This window comes from Cydia pomonella, chromosome 4, assembly GCF_033807575.1.
Source record: "Cydia pomonella isolate Wapato2018A chromosome 4, ilCydPomo1, whole genome shotgun sequence".
NCBI lineage: Eukaryota > Metazoa > Arthropoda > Insecta > Lepidoptera > Tortricidae > Cydia > Cydia pomonella.
The window spans coordinates 10,788,447-10,811,275 of NC_084706.1; the positions used below are offsets into that span (position 1 = coordinate 10,788,447).

General features: G+C 35.4%; 1 protein-coding gene across 1 annotated transcript in view; it reads right to left on the reverse strand.

Moving 5' to 3' along the window:
- Nucleotides 1-587: 587 nt before the first annotated feature.
- LOC133517070 (nose resistant to fluoxetine protein 6-like) overlaps nt 588-22,829 on the reverse strand; it is a 41,481-nt gene continuing 19,239 nt past the window's right edge. The window contains exons 3-12 of the mRNA XM_061850214.1: nt 20,094-20,287; nt 18,918-19,179; nt 16,421-16,581; nt 14,033-14,201; nt 10,286-10,479; nt 8,394-8,523; nt 4,325-4,514; nt 4,052-4,194; nt 1,473-1,569; nt 588-758 (exon numbers count right to left, since the gene is read on the reverse strand). Coding sequence (XP_061706198.1) covers nt 724-758; nt 1,473-1,569; nt 4,052-4,194; nt 4,325-4,514; nt 8,394-8,523; nt 10,286-10,479; nt 14,033-14,201; nt 16,421-16,581; nt 18,918-19,179; nt 20,094-20,287 — 1,575 coding nt within the window. The 3' untranslated portion in view covers nt 588-723. The remainder of the gene's footprint in view (nt 759-1,472; nt 1,570-4,051; nt 4,195-4,324; nt 4,515-8,393; nt 8,524-10,285; nt 10,480-14,032; nt 14,202-16,420; nt 16,582-18,917; nt 19,180-20,093; nt 20,288-22,829) is intronic.

The window sequence follows — 22,829 nt, forward strand, 5'->3', positions numbered from 1 at the left end:
ATAAAAATACAGCAACACGACACGCTCAACGCGAATGACACTATCTGTATATTCTGTCTAAATCTTTGGCAAGCTCTATAGCTTGTTTGATTGATTTCAAGTATGATGTGTTATTTATTAGATTTGCCTCATTTGTGGGCGTGACACAAATAAAACAACGGTCTTTGACGCAAACATTTACCCCCTTATCCATAAACGTCTATAGGTAAAAAACTTAAGTAAGTCACCTGTTGTATGTAGTTGTGACGTGTTCGAATAGACATTTGTTTTGTTTGTGTGTGTCTTTTAAACATGTATTGTCTATTCGAACACGCCACAACTACATACAACAGGTGACTTACTTAAGTTTTTTACCTATACTAAAGTTGACAAGCCGCTAATAATCGTTTGTCCCTTTCCGACGTATTAGTATGATGGAAAGGTACAAACGATCATTAGCGGCTTGTTAACTTTAGTAGACGTTTATGAATAAGGGGGTTAGGTTCTTGCACCTAAGACCTACACAGTAATTTACTGGTCTAGCGTCAACCATGTCAAAATTGTCGTTTCAACTTTACGTATCAGAATTTTATAAATTAAATACGAAATTATTGAATAACTTATTTTATTTATTCACTATCGATATAAAATGCTAACATAACTTAAACCTAGGTGATGTCTAGATACAGCTAAGTATAATACAGTTCTTTAGTCCAGAGTCCTTACAAACTAATAGTCTTCATTTCACTTGTCCTTTAATTTATTCGTTTGTGGTTTACCTGTAAGAAATTAAATGAAGGTTATTTGTACAAGAAGCTACACGAGTTTTATAACTTTATGGTAATTGTGATTTTAGTGTATTATGTTTAATCGACTTCAAAATTTCTAAATAAAGAGGTCCTCAGTTTGATTGTATGTTTTTTTGTTTGTTACCTCCGAACTCCGTAATTTCCCAAGCGATTTGGAAAATTATTTGTATTTCCTTAGAAAGTACCTACTTATAGATTGGTCGCATTTTTGCTAAAAGCATACAAATAATCATACTAATGTTTCTTTTTAATTTTCACCATCATATGGAGCATTGTCATTTAAAATAAAAATTATCATCTTAGTTAATTTAGAATGTTAGGTATTAATTTTTTTGTTAAGGTTGAGTTCGATTCCGCGAGAAATTCAGGGAACTCAAATCTTATAAGTAAGCATACTTAAGTATATGATTGGCAATACTTTTAATGACATTTAAAACTGTTTAGTGAAGTCAGTTATTTCTATTAAAGATTGGAGTACCTTCTGCAGAAAACTGACACGGTATTTTAATCGATATTTATAATTGTTAAATTCAATTGATATAGGTAGTAATCAAATAATTACAAAGTACTAATATCGAATTGTCACTATAAAACTCCCGTGAGACTAGAATACATTAAAATTATTATTATGACGACGCATACTCACGTATTATTACGTCGAATAACGCTGCAAAAAAATCTTACCGAAATATATCCTATAAACTTTGTTGAAAGGCATCTCAATGGCTACTGTGGCGATGATGGAAGTCACCAGTACTGCCAGCATCTCCGGCACATGAAACTGAAAATGAATAATAATTGTATACAAGTTAATACTTGTAAAAACAAATTTATAAATTCGCATCGTAACAACTTAGTGTAAAGATGACATTCGGATGGTAACTGCAGCTGCATTACTGTTGCAGCATTACAGCAGCTGCGTTGACGCGGGCGCGTTCACTGTCAATTTCCTTTATAAAATACAACGAAAATTTTCTAAATCTTCATCTTTTCTGCGAGAGACTTAATATATTTAAAACACTATCTTTGCAGTGTAATAATAACACAAATAGTTAGTTCGGCGCTGTTATAGTTATTTGTACAACAAGAGAACAAAGTTTGATATTTCTTCGAGTGCTTATTTTGAGTCCCGTGCAAGCGAAAGATTCTATAATATTTTAATTTAATTTAGAATTTAGAAATGATGTTAGTCTAATTTCAAGTTTCATACATATTATTATTAAAAAAGTACGAGTAGAGCTTTTGTAGCAGTGTACACCGATTTATAACGTGTAGTCTTCCAATTTCGAACAAAAAAGTGCATATCTCGGGTAAAACAAGTGACGACGCGACAGATTTAAGCATGTTTGCTAAGGGTTGCGCCCGGGCAGACCGTCACCGAGCAAAAAATATTAGAAATATTAGTTATGTCTTTTTTTTTCTTACTAATGTAATTTTTTAACCGACTTCAATTTCATAGAAGGAGGAGGTTCTGTACCTAGTTGGTTACTAAATTCTGTTACTGCAATAATCTTTATCTACATAAAATATACGAACGAAAGTTGAATAAACTATATATTAAAATGAAGTACACAAAATCAGGAATTACATATGACAATATCATTTAAAATGGCCTCCTCTGGCCTTGACACAGGCCCTCAAACGACGAGGCCAGTCATCAATAGCGGCACGCACGACTGTCATGTCTAATTCCGTCACTGTCTTAACTATGGCCCGCTTGAGGGAGTCAAGATTTAAGTCCTTTTTGAAGTCTGTGTACTTTTTTTTGTAAAAAGTTTTTATTATTAATTATTTTTTACTTTTAGACTCGGCAGGTGGCGCTGCGGTCGGGTTTTTGAACTGACGCTAAAATATTTCTTTTTACTTTTTCCTTGTCGGAATATGATACCTACTAATTATCCTCTCAAATATATCGTCAGTATTTTTTAACACTTTGTATATTACATCATAGGTGCCTATTATATACATATAAAATACTTACCATTATATGTTTGTGCCGGAATTAAAATAATCAAGGAATTTAAAAAAAAATAAAAAAAATGCCTTGGCACAGCCCTGCGTCCGAGAGTTTGAATTTCGAACGAGAATCATAAAATGTTCGAAGCTGGTCTACTGGGTCTAAAAAGACACCTTCCTTATTTATACTACGAGTATGCTTGTAGCGTATATTATAGTCACTTGTTTCTCAAGTGCGGGCTTCGTTGTACTGTTGACGTCAATAGTTATTTGTACAACAAGAGAGCAAAGTTTGATATTTCTTCGAGTGCTTGTTTTGAGTCCCGTGCAAGCGAAAGATTCTATAATAGATTCACGAGTGTAGCGAGTGAATCTAATTTAGAATCTTGAGCGTAGTAAGGGACTCAAAAGCGAACGAGATGTAAATAACTTTGATCTCGTGTAGTACACACAATTTTTCAGGTCAGTCAGCCATAATAAAATACAACCTGAAAAAATGTAATCCGTGTTCATCACTATTTCACTCATGTTTTCTGAAGGTATTCTAACAATTAACTTTAATTACCGCAATAAAACAAAACGAAAGAAATTTCAATAAAATGATACGAAAATAATGAATTAACGAACATCAATTGACACTTCAATCGTCAACTTTTTTTTGTTAAAAAAAACTTTGTAAGATACGGTCCGAATTGCGGATACTACTTTTGTCAACTATAGTAGAGATCGTTAAAAGTCGTTAAGTAGAATTATTTACTGCGTAACAATTGCGTAAATTTGTATAAATATATTGTTTTGATTGTATAATAAAATACGTAAAATATGGTATTTTTATTAAATTTTACACTTTTATTTCATTAATTAATTATTACGAATGAAGACTCGTAGGGTGTTTTGGAACGATGCGGTCTGACTTATTTCGGGGGTCTATTATAAACCGTCAATACATCGTTGAATTACGTATGCACTTTTATGTCTCTTTCTTTTTGCTAATGACGTGAAAGGGACATAAACAATAGAATCCAAATACTTCGAACTTGTATTAGGCCCCGCACGTTGAAATGACATTCGAATATGAAGGTCACTTGAAAGTTATTTTGTCTCACTCAGTGAGCAAAATGCGATTTTGCTCACTGTTTTTAAGCAGCAAATTACCCTTGTTCCAGCTGCTGACGTGAAAAGATATTTACACTTTTGCACCTTACTCCTTTGTAACAAGGCGAAAAATGTAAAAAATATCTTTGACATCGACTGTACCTTTTCTTAAAAGACGAACTAAATATTGTAATGTCACTCTGAAGTCTTACCAGTAATAACGGAGTGTAATGCTCCGAATGCCTCTGGACGCCGACATTGTAAAAGAATATCGGGAATTGCGTCAAGTAAACGCCATACGCGATCTTGTTGAAGAACTTGAACACTCGCCATTCAACGAATGCGGTTCCTATGCCTGGAATAGATAAAAGTAACATTATTTATATGATTGAATTTAAATTTCAGTAAATATTTATCCTAAATAAAGGATAGTTTACGTGATTGGCTTATAGGGCAGATAGAATACTGAACAAATTCAAACTAACCTGCATAGTCATTGCAGATTGCCCAATGCATGACACACATGAAAATCCCCCACAGGATCGGAGAAAAGGCAGCGAAGACTGCCGCTGGCGCGTGTTCGTACTGGTAGCCTTCCATACCCATGCGGTACGGGCTGACGATGGTCGCCGCGGCCAGCGCGAAGCAGCACAGCCAGAGCAGACGGACTTGCCTCTGAAAACGACATGCTTTTTTATAATATGATGGCGACATGAACCAGAATATACCTAAAATGTAGCTAAAAGAGGACCATACATTGTAAGTGCGTGTCAATGATTATTTGTAATTTTTAACACAAAATGAGGCCACTGCGGATTTATATTTTATGTATTAATATACTTCATCTCTCAAGTGAAATTTGCTCATCATCAGGAACATAACACTGCATCCCTACGGAATAGTTACATAGTATGAAAATTGCCATTATAATCCTGAATATTGCTTTAAAGAATTGCCTACAGCAATTACAAAGGTACATTATGTACCTAATATATGTTGAGAACTTGTTGTCTTTTGCATGTTTTTCGTAATTGGACAGTTGGTAAGTTACAATAAAAATAGGTACAAATGACATCTGGTGATGTAGTTTGCAAAATCGGTAGTCAACTTTACGCAAAAGTAGGTTATCGGATCCCATTAATAGAAATCGCCGCTATCTTTACTAATGTTAACTACATTTCTAAGTGTCGCCCCCCTGGTATATACCTACCTGGTATAAAGCTGGACTTACTTATTTCCTCATTTCCTAGAACTGTCTGCTGCTGCTTTTCTGGTAAATTGTTCAATTCGTCGAATGACTGTTCTACTGCAGCCTCGCCACAGATCAATACACAACCGATCTACATATATCCCAAATACTTGAATTTGTTGGTTTCTCACCGAGACAGCTAATAAATAATGCGACTGAAATAGACGCAGAAAGCTAGTTCGCAGCATTATTAAGGATTTGTTTCGCTGGCTTCTCGTCTTACTTGCGTATCTAATTATTTATTAAAAGGGTTTGCGTTCAGGGTTCACTGAACGTTGTCCTTCAGAACTGGCTGTTCGCAATGTATCTGTTTGCCCTTTGTAATAGTGTTGCAGCGTGGAGAGAGGGTAACACATAATTATAATCAACAGTCGTGTGTAGAGGTCAAATAGTCAAGGCAATTTTTTTTTTACTTTCATACTATTCTTACTTGTAGGTATGGTACTACTTTACCGCCCTAGTGCGGTAATTAGAACTATAAGTGCCTAATGCCTATGTCAACTGTAAAACGTTGTACAATACACGTGCGAAAAGGTAATTCGTAAGTCGTGTCTATTTAAAACACATTTCGCATTTGTATCGTTATGTACTATTTCAATAAACTTGCTTGTAACGTGGAACTTACTGAACCTCTTATAGGCTCATAACGCTAAATATTACATCCGCGTGCTTTTTAGGGTTTCGTACTAAAAAGGTACAAAATGAACCCTTATGGTGCATCTCTGTCCGTCCGTCTGTCACAACGCTAAATATCTCGAGAATCACTTAAGCTATCGATTTGAAATTTGGAATAGTTATGAACAACGCTAACACTGAAAGTATTATTTTTTATCAACTATGGGAAATGCCAAAAATATGAAGAGGGGGCAAAATTTCAAAGTCTAGTGACTAGGTCAAGTGGGGTATCATTTGAAAGAGCTCAAATTGTACGTTCCAAAACATTTTTTTCGTAGTGAAAAAAAAAAATGATTTATGGAGGAAAAGGTTTAAAAAAATACCATCCCCCCCCCCCTTATCTCCGAAGTTTACCGAAGAAAAATTATGAATTTTTTACACAATATTGACATTACTATAAATTTTACAGGAAAAATATAATCAGATCTCTATCTTACTTACTTTTTTTTAATTAACAAAAAACATTTATGAATTCTGTTTTCAATGTAACCAATGTTTATTACACTTGGAATTTCTTTGACATTACATTTAAGACACCTTTTTTCAAATAATATAACATTTTTTAAAATCGGTTCACATGATAATTATCCTCGAAAAACGAACATACGTGCATTACATCGCGCAAATTAGTTAGACAATTTGCCGATAGATGGCGCTGTACACAATAATACTTAGTGTAGATACTTGTGATCAAAAGTTTTTCGCTTTTATTTATACGAGATGATTCAAAGTTTGTACGGAACCCTCGGTGCGCGAGTAAAACGAACTCGCACTTGACCGGGTTTTTTTATTATATTATCGCACTAGTGCGGGAATGTATGATAATCCGATCGAGTGAATATCGTTACTAATCGTTAATAATGTATAGAGACGGACTCTTCTTAAATTGGTCGAGTAAATTTTACAACAAGAACTCGGGAGCACCGGATCGCCTCGCCCCGGCGGCTGCCGGCAAGCGCCGGCCGGCCAGCCGGCGGCAGGGTCTAGGGCAGGCAGACAGACAGAGTAGGTATGACATATTTTACACTTTTACTAACTGTTTTAACAATTAAAATTTGATTAGTATGAAAGTTTGTTTTTTTCTCTCTCAAGTGTGTCGAAAAATGTCGTACAAAAAACTAGGTTTTATAGGTTTAACTTTTTTTTCAAAATTAGTAAAACAATAAAAAAAAAATCGTTACAGCGACCCCTATAAACCTAAAATATATTATGCTGAAACGATCGACATCAAAATCAAAGTGATTTGATAAGATTTAGTTACTCGTAGACCTCGTAGTAGAGACTTGGATGATGACTGTAGCAGTATTGTAGCGCGACATTACTGCCGACTGCATTTGTGCCGCTAATGTCAAAATCGATGTTGCGAAAGTTTGACATTTGCAGCAGCAATGATGTAATGTCGCGCTGCTATTCTGCAGCAGTAACAATGATACTGCTGCAGCGTTGACGCGGGCGATGTCATTGTTATTTGCTTGATAAAATGAGTGATGGATTGAATGTTCTAATGATAATTATTGCGGCAACTAAATCAACAGAAATCAGCAACTAATTTAAGGAAATTGATAGTGATATCGCCCACGTTAACGCCGCAGTATCGAGTAACGCCGCAACAGAAACGCTGCTGCAGCCTTTATCATCCGTATCAGAGTAAACACATACACATAAGTAGGAGTCTGTTCGTTGCAATCAAGTTGTAGCTATTTTTACTATTGAGAATAGATGCCGGTTCAAAACTCGTTAAACATATTTCATTTAAGTATACTATCTTAACTGTATATTCACCTACATGATTATTAACTGCTCTGAATAATATTACGTAGATATTTTCAAGCTTTTTCGTTAACCCCGATGTTTTACGGAGCGAAGGCCTAGTATGATAATTAGGTACTTTATTTTTCTACATGTCATAATATTAAATGGTTGCACTAACCCGTAGATTAAAAGGTGTCCGCACCCAATGTTGATTTAATTTAGAATGCATTTGCATTTACCTATATAAATACATAGGTGCTCAAAATGAGCGAATGTAAACGGCTTTTGTTCAGTTTACGGGTATTTCTGAAATACCCTAAGGCTAAACGGCTGTCGACTGCACGTGAAACCCAAATTGATCTAATTTGTGGTAATCAATAATTAATATGCCTAGTTGGCTCGGGCTAACATCAATTAAACGTTGCGTCTGTTTGAAATTTGTAAACCGACTGCCACTACTGCCCGACAGAATTATTTTCTAGTTACTAGAATCTATTATCTACCAAAGACCAAATTCCGAGCTCTGCATGTACAAATCACTCGGTGTGTGATCGAAACAGAACCAAATAACTTGTTATCAAGATAGTTCGTCATAAATCTGTTTACATAATAAAATATCATGTAAGTGACCGATTTTAAGAAGGAACACCTTACGTTGAAATCAAAATTTATGGCAACGCAATCTTCGTGAAATACCAAATACGCTTTTAAAATTACTCAAAGTTTAACGTTTAACATTTTAGCTCGCAAATAGAACGCCAATGGCACTCCAATGAGATCATCTGAAACTTTCATTTGAAAAGGTAAAATTAAACTTGTTAGATGAGAGTTAAGTGGAGTGCATGATGCACTCCCCGGCAAGGAAGTCTGAAACTTACATTTGAAAGGTTAAAGTTGAACTTCTTTGTTCTCAAACAGTACGCCATGCACACTCCGATGAGGTAGATGGTGGCGCGGTGCGTGGGCAGGATGTAGGAGTACCGGGCTGCGTCTAATAACTTCTGTACTCTGAAAATAAACCCACCGAGTAAAATATTGTTAAATTTTAGGAAGTCGGAATTTTAGAGTAGTAATATCGCGCCAAGCCTATGTACACAGCTGTACAACGCAGTTTTATTATAGGTAGGAAAATAAAATAATTTTTGCCCAAACTTTGTAACAACTTACATTACAGTAGTATTTAATAGAGCCAGATTACCTCTTATACTGTTCAAGTTTGCTGAGGAAATGAAAAGTAAACTTGTATTCATGCCTTACGGCTTGAATAAATATAATTTTGTTTTATCATTGAAGCTACAGAAGTCTAAGATGTTTTCAGGATTTTTGTATAGGTATATTGAAGAAAAACTATTGAATAATATTTCGCTATAAACATAAGTTACAGTATATCGTAAAATGGGGTGAGTAGGGATTACGAGGGCAATTGGGTTATCAATGGAGTGAGGAGGGACGACAAAGGGGTGAGTTGGTTTTTACAGGCCACTGCTACGTAAATCATATATGCTAATAACAAATCAAGCTATTATAATGTTCATAATCCCAAAGTGTCGATCCAACAATTTTCAAAACTCGCCTTAGCATTATTTCGTATTTATCTTTAAAGTTATGAAATGGAACTACACAAAATCATAAAAAAACTAAAATTCAAACGACTGGAACATTTATTATGAATAAAAATAAGTTTACTACATGTAAAAATAAAGTTTTATCGAAGTTTGAATGTCAGTTTTGTCCCTACTCACCCCATTTTACGGTACCTAATTCATAATCTCCGTAACTAGAAATAAGCATAAAACCCCTTCTCCCATGGAAACAATTATTAAATACCATGAAATCACGATGAATTCACATTAGTTCTGTTAAAATATCAATATAACCCACTGAAATAAATATATGCAATGCATTTTTCTTGTTCTTTTGTTACCTATTATGTATAAACGCATTTTCCACAAATCATTTCGTAATGTTTTGAATGAGACGAGACTGAGAGCAAAAGTAATGCTCAAGCCGTTCGAGCCGAGCATTACTTTTGTGGGGCCATTTTTTCGGCTGATTATTGTGAACCTAGTTAATTATACTATATCAATGATAATTACGAAAACAGCAAACACGGTGTGGAATGGCCCCATACTTTGAAATGAATAATTTCATTATTATTTAAATACAATGGTACAAATATATACTTATTCTGTTAAAACATAGAGACTTAATAAATTGACAGACCCTATCACCAAGAAAACATCTTTTGTTTATGTAGTGCCCCCTTATTTTAATTATATGTATGTATACTATCTACTATTAGGTGATGACGTACATCCATTACATTACAACCCGCCGAAAGATAGATAGACAGACAGATAGCTGAGAATCATTTGGGCACGTAGCCGTAAAAGTGACATTCGGGTGAGAACTGCAGCTGAATAGTGGCACTTCTGCAGCGGCGTTGACGCGAGCCTTTGTCATGATCAATTTCCTGCAGTTGCCATGTCTAGTCGCGTACCTTTTTCTTTTGGTTACAAATAATTCGCCATATTGAATCTGCATCTTGACCTACACTTATAATCATAGTTCCGTTACATATAGTGGATCAAGTTACATAATATAACATACGGTCAGCTTAAAACCTCATTTGCAATTAGTATTATTATTTAATGTACCTTCAAAAAGATAATAATCGATGACTACCCTATGCATTGCTGTTTTGCTATTGTATTATTTTGTTATAGTAGTACTGTCTACAGAAAAAAATAAAAATAAGAATAATACTTACGAGATCCCGAAATACACGAACATACTGATGTCGTACCAATAGATAGCAAGCCAGCGGAGTGCGGTGGAGGCAACGGCGATGGCGGCGATGAGCGCCCAGCCCAGCCGCCGGTACCGCCACAGCACCAGCAGCAGCGGGAGTGTGGCCACGTACAGCTGCATGTCCATGCCGATTTGGTGCGTGTGAGTCAGGCACTGCAAATGGTAATACTGACTGTAGGAGTGGTTAGAAAATTAACTAGCTATTACTAATAATAGTTCGCCCCGAACTGAGAACTCGTGATTCCCCAAACATGTGCAATTGAAAAAGTTTTTTTAACCACTGAATTATATAATATTATAGTGGATTCATAAAATCCTAAGTATTGCATTTTAGACGCGATCGAATATAAAATGTAGATTTTTTTTTAAATTTCAGCGAACGGTCTCATAGCGAAGAGTCTCGACCAACACCTTGAGAGACTCTCGCTAGGTGGTTGGATCAAGGGTCAGATGCAGAAGGCGGTGATCTTGGACACGGCGCGGATAGTCCGCCGGTTCCTCTCTCTGCGGCCCTGACCACCGGCAGCTTGGGCCTTGCCCCGCTGCTGGCGGCACCCTAGGTTAGGTTTTTTATAATGTGTTTATATCTTATGTATTGTTTTGTAAGTGTTTTTATATTTTACTTTTATATACATATTGTAGAAAACCTAACGTAAGAAAAAAAATGAAATAAAGGGAATAATAATAACTGCGAATATGCCTGAGACGCGAGTTGGATATGCATAAGATGCGAATTGGTACAGTGGCTGTTTACAGCCACTGGATAGAAGGCGGCGCACACCTCTCCACATCCTGAGCCGCTCACACAATGTTGTCCTCTTGTCGCTCAGTGCGACCGGCCGTTTTCGAGGACCCATATTGTGAGTTGGCGAGTCGGACTCGCACACCGAGGGTTCCGTACTTTTTAGTATTTGTTGTTATAGCGGCAACAGAAATACATCATCTGTGAAAATTTCAACTGTCTAGCTATCACAGTTCATGAGATACAGCCTGGTGACAGACGGACGGACGGACGGACGGACAGCGGAGTCTCAATAATAGGGTCCCGTTTTGGTACGGAACCCTAAAAATTGGATATCGATTGATGAAGCGATAGATTTTTTAGGCAGATATGTGGTCTATTTCTTGGTGAAGCCCTTGGACGCAACTGTTAACTAACAGTGTTTTTTAGGAAACAGTACCGTGCGACTATTTGAGAAAAGCACTATACAAATCTCGGCGAGAAACGGAGTTGCCGGCTGCGTATCCCTATCTGCCCTCGCTTCGCTCGGCCGTCTATATCTACTTGGTCTGCAACCCTTCATTTCCTGTCCTCTATAGTAATGTACTATTAATGAAATAAATACGGTCTTGTCACGATTAAAAACTTCAGTTGCAGTTTCGATTTAAAAGCCTAAACAAGTTCTTAAAAAACCCAACATTAACAGAGAGAAAATTTTAATATAATCGAGGTGGTTTTAACTTGTTTACAGGAACGTAATATGTCAATGGTCGATGCCTTAATAGATTTTGATCAAGTTAGGATGGTCATAAATTGATATACTAGTTTTCCCTAAGGAACCAAACTTGAAGCGGTCATGTCACGAAATCCGGATTTAGATACTATAAGAGAATTCGCAGAAATAATTTCAAAAGAAACCGCATCTGATGATATTTCATTTTATAAATTTGCATAAGTAGAGCTTGAAAGGTCATTTTATACATATATGTTAATGGATATTAGACGTCAAAAGAAATAGATTGACAGTAGAAAATATAGAAAAAATCATGGTTTGTTACTATAATTCCAAAGAAAGTAGGGAATAAAGGATGTTACATAAATAACTAATAATTTAATAATTTACATTAAATATAGTGATGTTTCGTGTTTTATTTTATGATTTTATGATTGTATTATTGTTAATTGTAACTGTTAAACGAAAGTAATTTTAAATGAATGATGTATTTATAATGACAATTTTTTTTAGTTTGAGTCGGATAATCTCAAGTCTTATCCATGTTATGTACAATATTTAAGATCATTCACCCTAAATGGCATTACCTATTCCGATCACTGATAATTAGGTTTATCGATAAAGGTACTCCCTACACGTCATTAAATTTAATATTGCTCCCAAAATTCTGATGTTTGGTTATAGCTTAAATGCCTGACTGTAAAAACGGCTTCCAAAATAGTAAAAGTTTGTAGATTGTGTTACAATCAGGAAGAATAGACAGAGAATTTCATAGTATGGATAATTACGTCCACAAACCAAACAAACACAGAAAATCAGGCTTTGCTTTTTTTGTAGTCACAATGTCTACTAGGTCACTAAGAATTTTAATATGTTAAGCATCTTATTTAGAATCAGAGCACGGACAAACTTTTTAATTTTTTTGTTTAGCAAGGGTTGAGCGGCTCAACTAGGTTCTTCAATTAAGATCTGAATATATAAGTACGTGACACGGTAATGGAGATATTTATGTAATACCGGTGAGAACTGGAGGAGTGCATTTCATTGTTTACGGCACCACCTGCAGCAGTCTATAGTTCAAGATATTCGTTAGTGATTAAGTACTACGTCTAATAAGAAATAGTTTAACTGCATTATAGATTGCAAAGGAATTTCAGCGTTGTTACTATTTCATAAGGCTTTTATTTGAAAAACCGTGTAATGGATCATCACGTTTGTACCTATTCTCCGTATGCATTGGAAATTAGTGTCAAAACTGCAAATTTGACTTAAATTAGTAGATATGAAGTAAACCTTATTTTTTTTAATATAAATGCCTATTTTAACTTGTACATAAAATAATTGGGGTTAAAAAATATCTACTGTATGAACTGTTACATATATTAGATAATTGTTAGGTCCGTATGCTGTTGAATTTGTCTCCACAAAATTCAAATCTTGTAGGTACTACGTTTAAATTAAAATAAGTTCTGTGAAAGTAATTTAATAATATTAGCAGCGTAGCATTCGTTTTTAATATGTACCCAGTATGCAAAAAGCACTCCTGTGCCAAATTTAAACGAAAGAATTTTTAATTTAATAATTTAAAATTATAATTTGATTTACAATTTGCATTGCAAGTGGCATACTCATTTCTCGGAAATTACGGACAATAATTTTTAAATATCTCCGCCGGCGGCGTCAAACGCGATTCTCGAAAGGGATTAATTATGATCACTTTACGCGTAGATAAAAGAAATAAAAGTATTACAATTTTTAACAAGCAGAAACGTCTGCGAACGATGCTATTAAGCTTAGAAAATTACTGCCTTGGGTGAGACTTGAACTTACGGCATCTGGATCGATACTCCAGCGCTCTGCCATCTGAGCCACCAAGACCTCATCCATAGGCAGCAAATTTTTCCACCAATATTTGTTTTATTTTTTTTATAAGTGTTTAGTCTAGGGAATAAAATTATGTAAGTAATTAGCATATAAATGTATTTTTCTAATTTAACATTATTTGAATGGGATTTTTATTTTATTTCCCATTTACCACAACTAACCAATAATAATGTACTTAATCTGCAGCGTAATCAACACACGTCCATACCAGCTGGACCAGCCAAACCCGGGGCGCATTTAACAAAGCTACAAGTAACAATGTTACAAATCTAAAGCCGAAAAACTATACATAACGCCCTGCCCATCGGCATTGTTCAACCATCCCTTTTTATGGATTTCGTATCTGTAAACTAGATTAGAAAACATACCATTTCTTCGAAGCCGAAGTAGTTATGTATGAACAGGAAGCTCTTCCACATGTTCTTCTCGCAGATGCGGCTGTGCTCCTCTACCACCAGGTTCCACTGCGGCCCATTATTCACGTCCGGTAGCACGTAAGTGCAGAATAACATTAGTGACAGGAACAAGGGGAATAATCTGAAACAATTAATTGTGTTCACATGACCAAATGAACTGGTGCTCGTGGTCGAATGTCAATTTTTTCACAGAAGTGTTGGTCCGGCTGATAGGCGTCTCAGTCGAATATAGGACGGGCGCTTTCTTTAGCCAGAAGCTAAGTCTGGCAATGTAAAGGGGAATCGGCGCTAGTGTTCTTGCGACCATGCTGGAAGAGGGTGAATTGGGGGAAGTTTTTATATTATTTTTTTCGTTATTAGTTTTATGTTTTTATTATAAGTTTAAATTGTACTTGGATTTTAATTCGTGCCAAATGAAGTATAATTCTTAGAGATAGGCGAAAGAAAGTGATGAATTGCGATTGTATAAAAATACCGAATGTGAAAAAAAAAATAGTCAGATTTCTTATGTGAAGACCTACATATGTATTGTGCTGAATAACGAGTACCTATCTAAATACATGGTGTTTTTTTAAGTCCGTTAATTTAAAGGGTACACCGTACATTCCTTAGCTTACATTTACTTAATTTTCAAACAAACCGGTATTCTAATTTACTCTATTTTGGAGATAATCAATGATTTATTTTTATCTAATAGGACGAGCGTGTACAAGTTGCCTTAGGGCCCGTTTACATATTGAATAGTGTTTATTAGTATAAGTTTTTTTTGCTACTAAACGCAAGTACTATCTCGGACGATCAATATTCGAAGTGTCATTGATACATCATAGGTTTCAATTGTTTGATGGATTTAAATATAATGTCTGTGTTACAACAACGCTATTAATTACTTTTTACGAAAAAAAAAGTTGAAAATTAACTATGCCATTCAGTTTCATTCAATGTACTTAATACCCCGAAATTAACGGAGTTAAAAAAATCGTCTAAGGAATAAACGTGTATGTGTAAAACCTAGAATAATACATCTGACTAGTTTTCATTGGAAGTACTTCTGTTTCCTTATCATTTGCTCCTTCACTGAAGAGCAACTTAATAAATACCTATCAAATTATATTTCGAACATACATTCCTAGAATTTTTAATGATTTTGTGCCAATACGAGCGGGGCCCTAGTCTATTATAACTAGATTCCCTGATGCACTTGTGAAAACCACTTCTGGCTATAAAATATACCTACTGAAATCGGGCCCAGCTCTGCTTAGCAATATACTGTGTATGACTGGCTAACCAGAGTAACCAGACAAACAACGATGCTTAATGAATGACATTACTAAATAATAACGATTATGCACGTGTGCCAGAAACGAGAGGCCAATAATATTCGTAATGGATTTTTAATGGATATATGGGATTCGTGTTCAAAGATCATCATTGCTTTAGGATTCTACAGCATTTTCAAATACGATAAGGTATTATAGTAAATGTGTATTGGCATTGGCTATTGTGGTTTTGTTATTAAGATCTATTTAAAAATGAGATGAAGTTTAAAAAAAATTAAAAACCGATTTCAAATATGATAAAATAAAATGTTATCCCTTTTATATGCGTTAGCGATTGATTTGCTTGAAGTCGGTGCCAAAACAAGCTGTCACACTGTCGAACAGAATACCAACCGTGACCATCTAGCACGAGTTGCGTTGCGCGCGAGTCCATAGTCGCGTAAGATGTATGGAGCCGCGCGCTCGCGCATAAGAGCGCAACTCATACTGGCAGGTCTGGTGCGGTTCGATAAGAAATAAAGATATGTAACTTTACTGTCTATTAGTTACTTGACTATTGGCCAATATTGTAACAGTATTTGGCTTGGCATCGACTTCAAATACATTAGTTCCTCAAGGAATACAGTTCAATGACAGAAATAGGACCAACTTGGAACGTTGGAACTATGTATTTTCAAACAAAATAATAATTTTCCAAATCGGTCCAGAAATGTTTTGAGGTAACATACATATACATAATTCAATAATGAGTTTTTGGCAAAACATTTCAACCGACGATCTGATCAACATAAGGCTGCGTTTCGACCAGAGATGTGCGAGGATGCGTAATAGCGAGGGATGTGTTTGTTAAGAACCAATAGAATTACTTCATTTGTTTTCGTCGCTCAGCGTGCACTGATTCTATTCTTCGTTCTTAAAAACATAACCCTCCTTAAGCTACGCATCATCGCACATCTCTGGTCGAAACGCAGCCTTAAATGAATATTCCTCGGCGACGCTTTTGATTGATGTGATGATGATATATTTAGATAATAAATGATAAATAACAAGTTTGACATACCTGAACCATCTGGAAATGAGTCGGTTTTTGATATCTATGGTGCCTTTTCGCTCTAATTCTGACAGCAAGTTGTTGGCGTTCAAAAAGCCACTAATGTACAAGAAGCTGTCCGTGTAGACGATGGCCGACCGTCCTATTACTGCCCATGGCATACCAAACACCTGAAAAACATTTATCGAATACTTGTATAGGTTATATAAGTAGGTAATAATAAGAAACCGGCATTATTTATGTGATGGATATATACATATACAGGATGATTCATGAGACGTGACCAGGACCAAGCCTACACAATCAGTAAATGTTAATGAATCGTTCACCGTCATATTTAAGTAAAACAATTACGCTTTTAACTGTTATCTAACTTTTTTTAATGACAAAATTATGTACAATCATGGACACATTACTACACTTAATTAACAAAGATAAAACTTCTTTAACCGTTGTGACAGCACTTTGATTATGAAGAAAATAAAATGTCACACTTGAGTGAGATAAGAACGTTACACTTCTTAGACGGCTACCGGACTTTCAAGTACCCGGGTACGTCCTTAAACTACGTCCACAAGAGAGGTATGGGCATTGTGAATGTCATCTCGCTTTGTGTGGTAGGGCACAGGACAGCGGATGTCATTCCACATCTAGAGCAGAGCCCAACTGGGGAAGTACCTCCACCTTACAGAAAATCGCAGCCAAATAACACTAGACGCTACTCATAGTATTGTGTTCCTGCTAGTGAGTAAGGTTGCCAGAGCTCAACGAGGGGCGGGAGGGGGTTAGGGTCGGCAACGCGCATGTAACTCCTCTGGAGTTGCAGGCGTACATAGGCTACGGATACCGCTTACCATCAGGCGGGTCGTATGCTTGTTTGCCACCGACGTAGTATAAAAAAAAAGTCATATTGGAAATTCACCAGTAACGATGTGCTACCCATACTAAATTAATTTTTGACAAGCAGAAACGATGCGATTGCGAACGATGCTATTAAGCTTAGAATAAATTTAAAAGTGGAAAAATTACTGTCTTGGGTGAGACTTGAACTCACGGCCTCTGGCAGACGTTTCTGCTTGTTAAAAATTAATTCATTCTGTATAGTAGAGAAATGCATATTTGTTCCTTGCTGACTAACTATTGGCATAATCTTTATTTATTTATTTTCTTTATTTAGGATTACCAACAGACAACAGATAATACATCTTACATGCTCTTAATATTTATATTCCATCACAAAATGTAAATGATTTATTAACTAAATGTTCAAGTTGGACTGTTCCGGAACCGGTCAAATTGTACGACCCTTGGTTTTCTCTAGAAAGTTTACGTGATCACTGAGCCTAAATTCGTATTTAAATATAAATACCCTAAAACATTCACTATAAATGATAAGTTACTTGATATAGTTATTTCAGAGGACACAGCAGTTTGATTATGAAGACAATAAAATGTCACAATTGAGTGAGATACGATTTTTCAAAAGTAATCAGACTCCGATGACATTTAATTTGTCATTTATTATGGATGAAACAAAGTGGGTGACCATAAATGTCGTACTTAAAATAATTAAAAAATGTTTGAACAGTAAAAAAAATAAATTAACGTTAATCTCTTTTAAATTTTCTTAAAACTTTTATTTTTATTTTTATTGCTTTATAAACAGTAATTAAAGGTTGCATATAGCGCTGTTGTAACACGGACATTACATTTAACTCAACCAAACAATTGAAGACTGTGACATATCAATGTCATTTCGAACATCAATCGTCCGCGATAGTATTTACGTCACTAATCAATATGTAAACAGGCCCTAAGGCAAGTGTACACGCTCGTAAGGGCCTTATAAGATAAAAAATAAATATTGATTATCTCCGAAATGGAGTTAATTAGAATACCGGTGTCTTTGAGAAAGTTCCTTAATTCAGCTAAGGGACGCACCCTTGAAATTAACGGAAATAAAAAAAACACGGTGTATACTCTTCTCTACTCGTTTATTAATTAATTTGTCGGTACTGATTGTAATTTCAAAGAGTGTGCTAATCAATGAGTCAGTTGTCAAGGTACTTGTGCCCTAGATAGTAAGGAATCGATGGAAAAACAATTCACAAATCCATTGTCAACTCAGTAGGTACTTCTACGAAATCGACAACGAAAATACACAATCTTAATTGCTTTATATGTTTTTAATTCAAAGGAGATCGGCTTTCCAATTAAGTTTTAAAACGAATACTTATGTACATCTTTCAATATATAACAACCGAGAGGTGATATTGACTATTTTCAATCCATTCTGCTTTATATAAGTAAATATTTAAAATATTTTAATTTATACATAGTTATATAATCTTCCCTAATCGTATTAACATACTTATTGGCTTATCAATTAGATGATTGTTTGCGAAAAATCTTCTTAATCCAAGCGATCCTAGCAACATAATAATTTTGATGAAAAAGCACTTCGTTAAGTGCTTAAGCGTATCACGCAAAACATGAAATAACTCACCGCCGAGAACTGCGTCTTGTTGACGTACGGATTGTGCGCCATCGCCATAGATTTATGAGCCATAAGAAGCGCCAACGCATTGATTCCTCGGAACGCGTCGACTCCTTTTACCCGCGTTTCATCCGATACCTCGAATACCTTTCTCAGATTGCGCCTCAGTGAAAATGCATTGAGGAGTTTCTCGAAGTTTGTCGCGCCGTCCGTACCATCGTCGAGGATCGTACCCAGACTTAGTAGTAATAAGATCGCCAGGAAAAATGTTCTGCAACAATAGCTTTAATTCAGATACCTTAAATGATACATATAAATATTTAGCAAGTTAATTTAAGCCAAAGAAATAAATTGTGGTTTTAATAAAAATAAAAACAAGCAGAGATTCTGTACCTATCGTGCTTTGACACCTTCGCTCACTCAAGATTCCACAAATTTAGAATTTTGGTCTCAGTATTATCATGAGTGGTAAACAAAAACTTGCTTGCTTGTTAAATAAATAACTTTGGTTGTGAGAACAAAGCTTTTGAGTAAATACTAAATTAATGTAAATAAAATAATATATCACTTGTAAAAATATGGAACGGTGCCAAATTTTCTTTCAATATATTAAGAACTAATTAGAGTAACAAAGTACAGGAATAAACAACCATGCCTATATTTTTTTTAGTTGTATCTCCTTTGGATACTACCATTTGCGTAAGAAAACTTTTACGCATAGGTAGATAAGTTTGACGTAATAAATAAAAGTTCCTAGGTACTTTTTTCTCGCCTTTCTACCGTAGAATAAGGCAAAAAATGTATAAATCATCTTTGACGGCGGCATTACCTACTGCGGTGTAATGTAATGCGATAAACGTCATCTTGGTCGTATTCTTTATGCGCATGTATTATCAGTTATTTTTAAGGACAGCTAAGGCTGTTATGGGAATCCTATTGTTTTCCAGTCATAGAATACTTTGATGAATATTATCGACACTTACTAAATTAGTTAGACAATGGTCTAGAAAATACCAGACTGTATTATAAGTTGCCAAAAGTGTAAAGGACTGAAATATGTTATGAATAAAATAATTATTATCATTTACAATATTATGTGCAGGGTAAAAACGTAGTAACCATCTTATTATTTGATGACAATAAACTTATCATAATAAAATTATTTTAAAATTTGTAAGTACTTACATTGATAGGGTCTTTCCAAATGAATAAGGTCGTTTGAAATCCTTAACAGTACACATAGTATTTTGGACTCTGACTGAGATGCCGAGCTCGGAGACCCGGTGGGACAGCTCCTCTTCAAGGTCGAAGCTGCTGCAGGAGCTGGGGATGCACACGCCCCAGAGGATGCTGGAGTAGCGGGGCACGCGGTGGCCCATCTAGAATAACGAACACACTTTAAATATGTGACGAGTATCAAAAGAGGTTTTATTACCTGTGCTGGTCGCATCTGCCAACTATCTCCGTTTTGTCGACATGACCGTAGTCACATTTACGTTTTCTCGGGATTTGTTATGCAATTTCTGTTTTTGAAACTTATTGATACCTATACATGGTGTAATTGGAGTGACCTGTACCCGTACCACGAGTCACCGACAATATCAACACTGTGATATACAGAATGTAAATTTAGTCACCTGCAATAATTTACGATGTGAAAATATAGGTCATATTGAGCAACTTTAACGTTAACCAACCCCGAAATCATAAAAAATTTGTCTGTTTCATACATGTGGCTGGCCTGACGTTGACATTTTCTATAGGAGAGTCTTTTGTTTTTCGAGTATTCGGGGTTGACCCATAATTAAAGTTGCTCAGTATGTTTATATATATATTCACATCGTAAATCATTTCAGATGACTAAATTTACACCCTGAATACGCTAGTGTCTAGGTTATTTACTAATATGTCAGTACGAGCCAGATGCATAGTAATAAGTTACCAGGAGGGGCGACAATTAGAAAATTAAATGTAGTTAACATTAGTTAAGATGGAGGCTATTAATTGGATCCCGAATTCCAGACAACATACTTTTGCGTAAATTTACCTTCCGGTTATGCAAACTACGTCACCAGATGTCACTTTAATACTGATACAATTTAAAGGCATGAATACAACATTATTAAGGTTGCATATACCTTGTACCTTTCTGAACTGCTATTTAATACCAGAAAAAATAAATATCGTAAACATCAGAGATATGATTGATATGAACTTATTATTTCTCTATTAATTTTAAAGTGCATAGCAGAGCAGAGTAAAATCGGAGCAAGCATTAAACACGTGTAAAATTCAAATCGGGAAATTAGAATGCCAATACATAGTCCCAGTGTTAGAAAACTTGGAGGTTTAGATATCTTCAAAGGTAATATGAAAATACGATCCTTGGCGCTCATACAGCGATGAAAAGGCTAACTATAATAAAGACCTTTAAAATGACAAACACGGCCGATGACACCGCCAAGATTTTTGCAATTTGATTCTGCTAATTACGAGTAAGACGTGATAGAGTGCATCTATGGAGGTACGTGCGCGTAGATAAGACATACGTCCTATGCCTGACATTCATCGAAAGCTACAAGAAGGTCCCGAACTAAGACATCATTCCTCATGTCTTTATTTTTAAGAATATCTGGAGCGAATTGTTTACAGAGCTACAGAGCGAGACGAAATAGGGTTGTTTCCATCTACAAATCATAGGGCAGAATTGTATCCCAATAAATTCTTTTGATTATAAGAACATGTTAAACTACTTTTTGGGGACCTGTAATGACCATATTTTTGTAAATATTGAATTTAAAATATCTTTTCGCACACGTCACGTGACCAAACTCGAAACGTCATTGAAGATTCTGATGACGTCACAACTCTCGGATTGACACTGTTGACAGTTAGGCGATAAACAACAAATGACAAATGTCAGTTGACAGTTCGTATATTCTACGTGTGTATGTAGTTGTGTCAAACCGTAAACTGTGACGTCACACAATTTCAAAGAGCGTTTTGGGCGCGAAAGCATCTGTCAAAATATATTTTGTTAATTTAACATATTTAAAGCCGTTTTTAGTATAAAAGTTGAATTGTAGGGCAACTTTTAGTTAATATAGAACGTAATACAAGCGTTTCAAAAAATTGGAAACAACCCTATTACCGGGAATTCTCCTAATGTGTACTTTACCTGTCCTTACTTTATCTTCAGAATATCTTGAACCCGAAGTTCAGTTTGATGTTTAGGTCAAAGAAGAAATGCTCAGTTGAGAACTAGGGAAGTTATGCGCTCATAAAAGAGTTCTAGGTCAGACTGTGACACAAGTCACATAAGACGAAGCTAATGCAGCTTTGTACACAAAAATGAACACAGGTAAAAAGAAGAATAATTCCAATGAGAATCAGAAGCTGCAAGTACTTGCAACACCTAGTTGACCAATGTTGAGACAGCTCACCTTGTCTATTATAGTTATTTTCATAGTGTAATGTCATACGGTATTCTGGTTTGGGGCAAAGCAGCTGACATACAGACTATATTTGTCTTACAAAAGAGAGCCATTCGAACTTAAGAGCACGTGAATCATTAAGAGAACTTTTCAAAGAAATTAATATTTTGACTGTAGCTTCCCAATACATCTATGATAGTATTATTTATGTTTTTAAGAATCTAGACTCCTTCACTAAGAATTCTGATACCCATAACTATAACACTAGAAATAAAAATAAGCTTTCTATCAGAAAGTTTCGTGTCCGCAAAGTACAAATGTCATTCGTTGGGCAATGCATTCATTTTTATAACAAATTGGCGGGCCATAGCCCATAACTAAAGTTTTATTCTATTCTATTCTATTGAATTATAAATGTCTACGACTAATGCGACTATTGGTGATATTGAGGTAGGTACAGTCAGCATCAATAATAGCGGATGAAAAA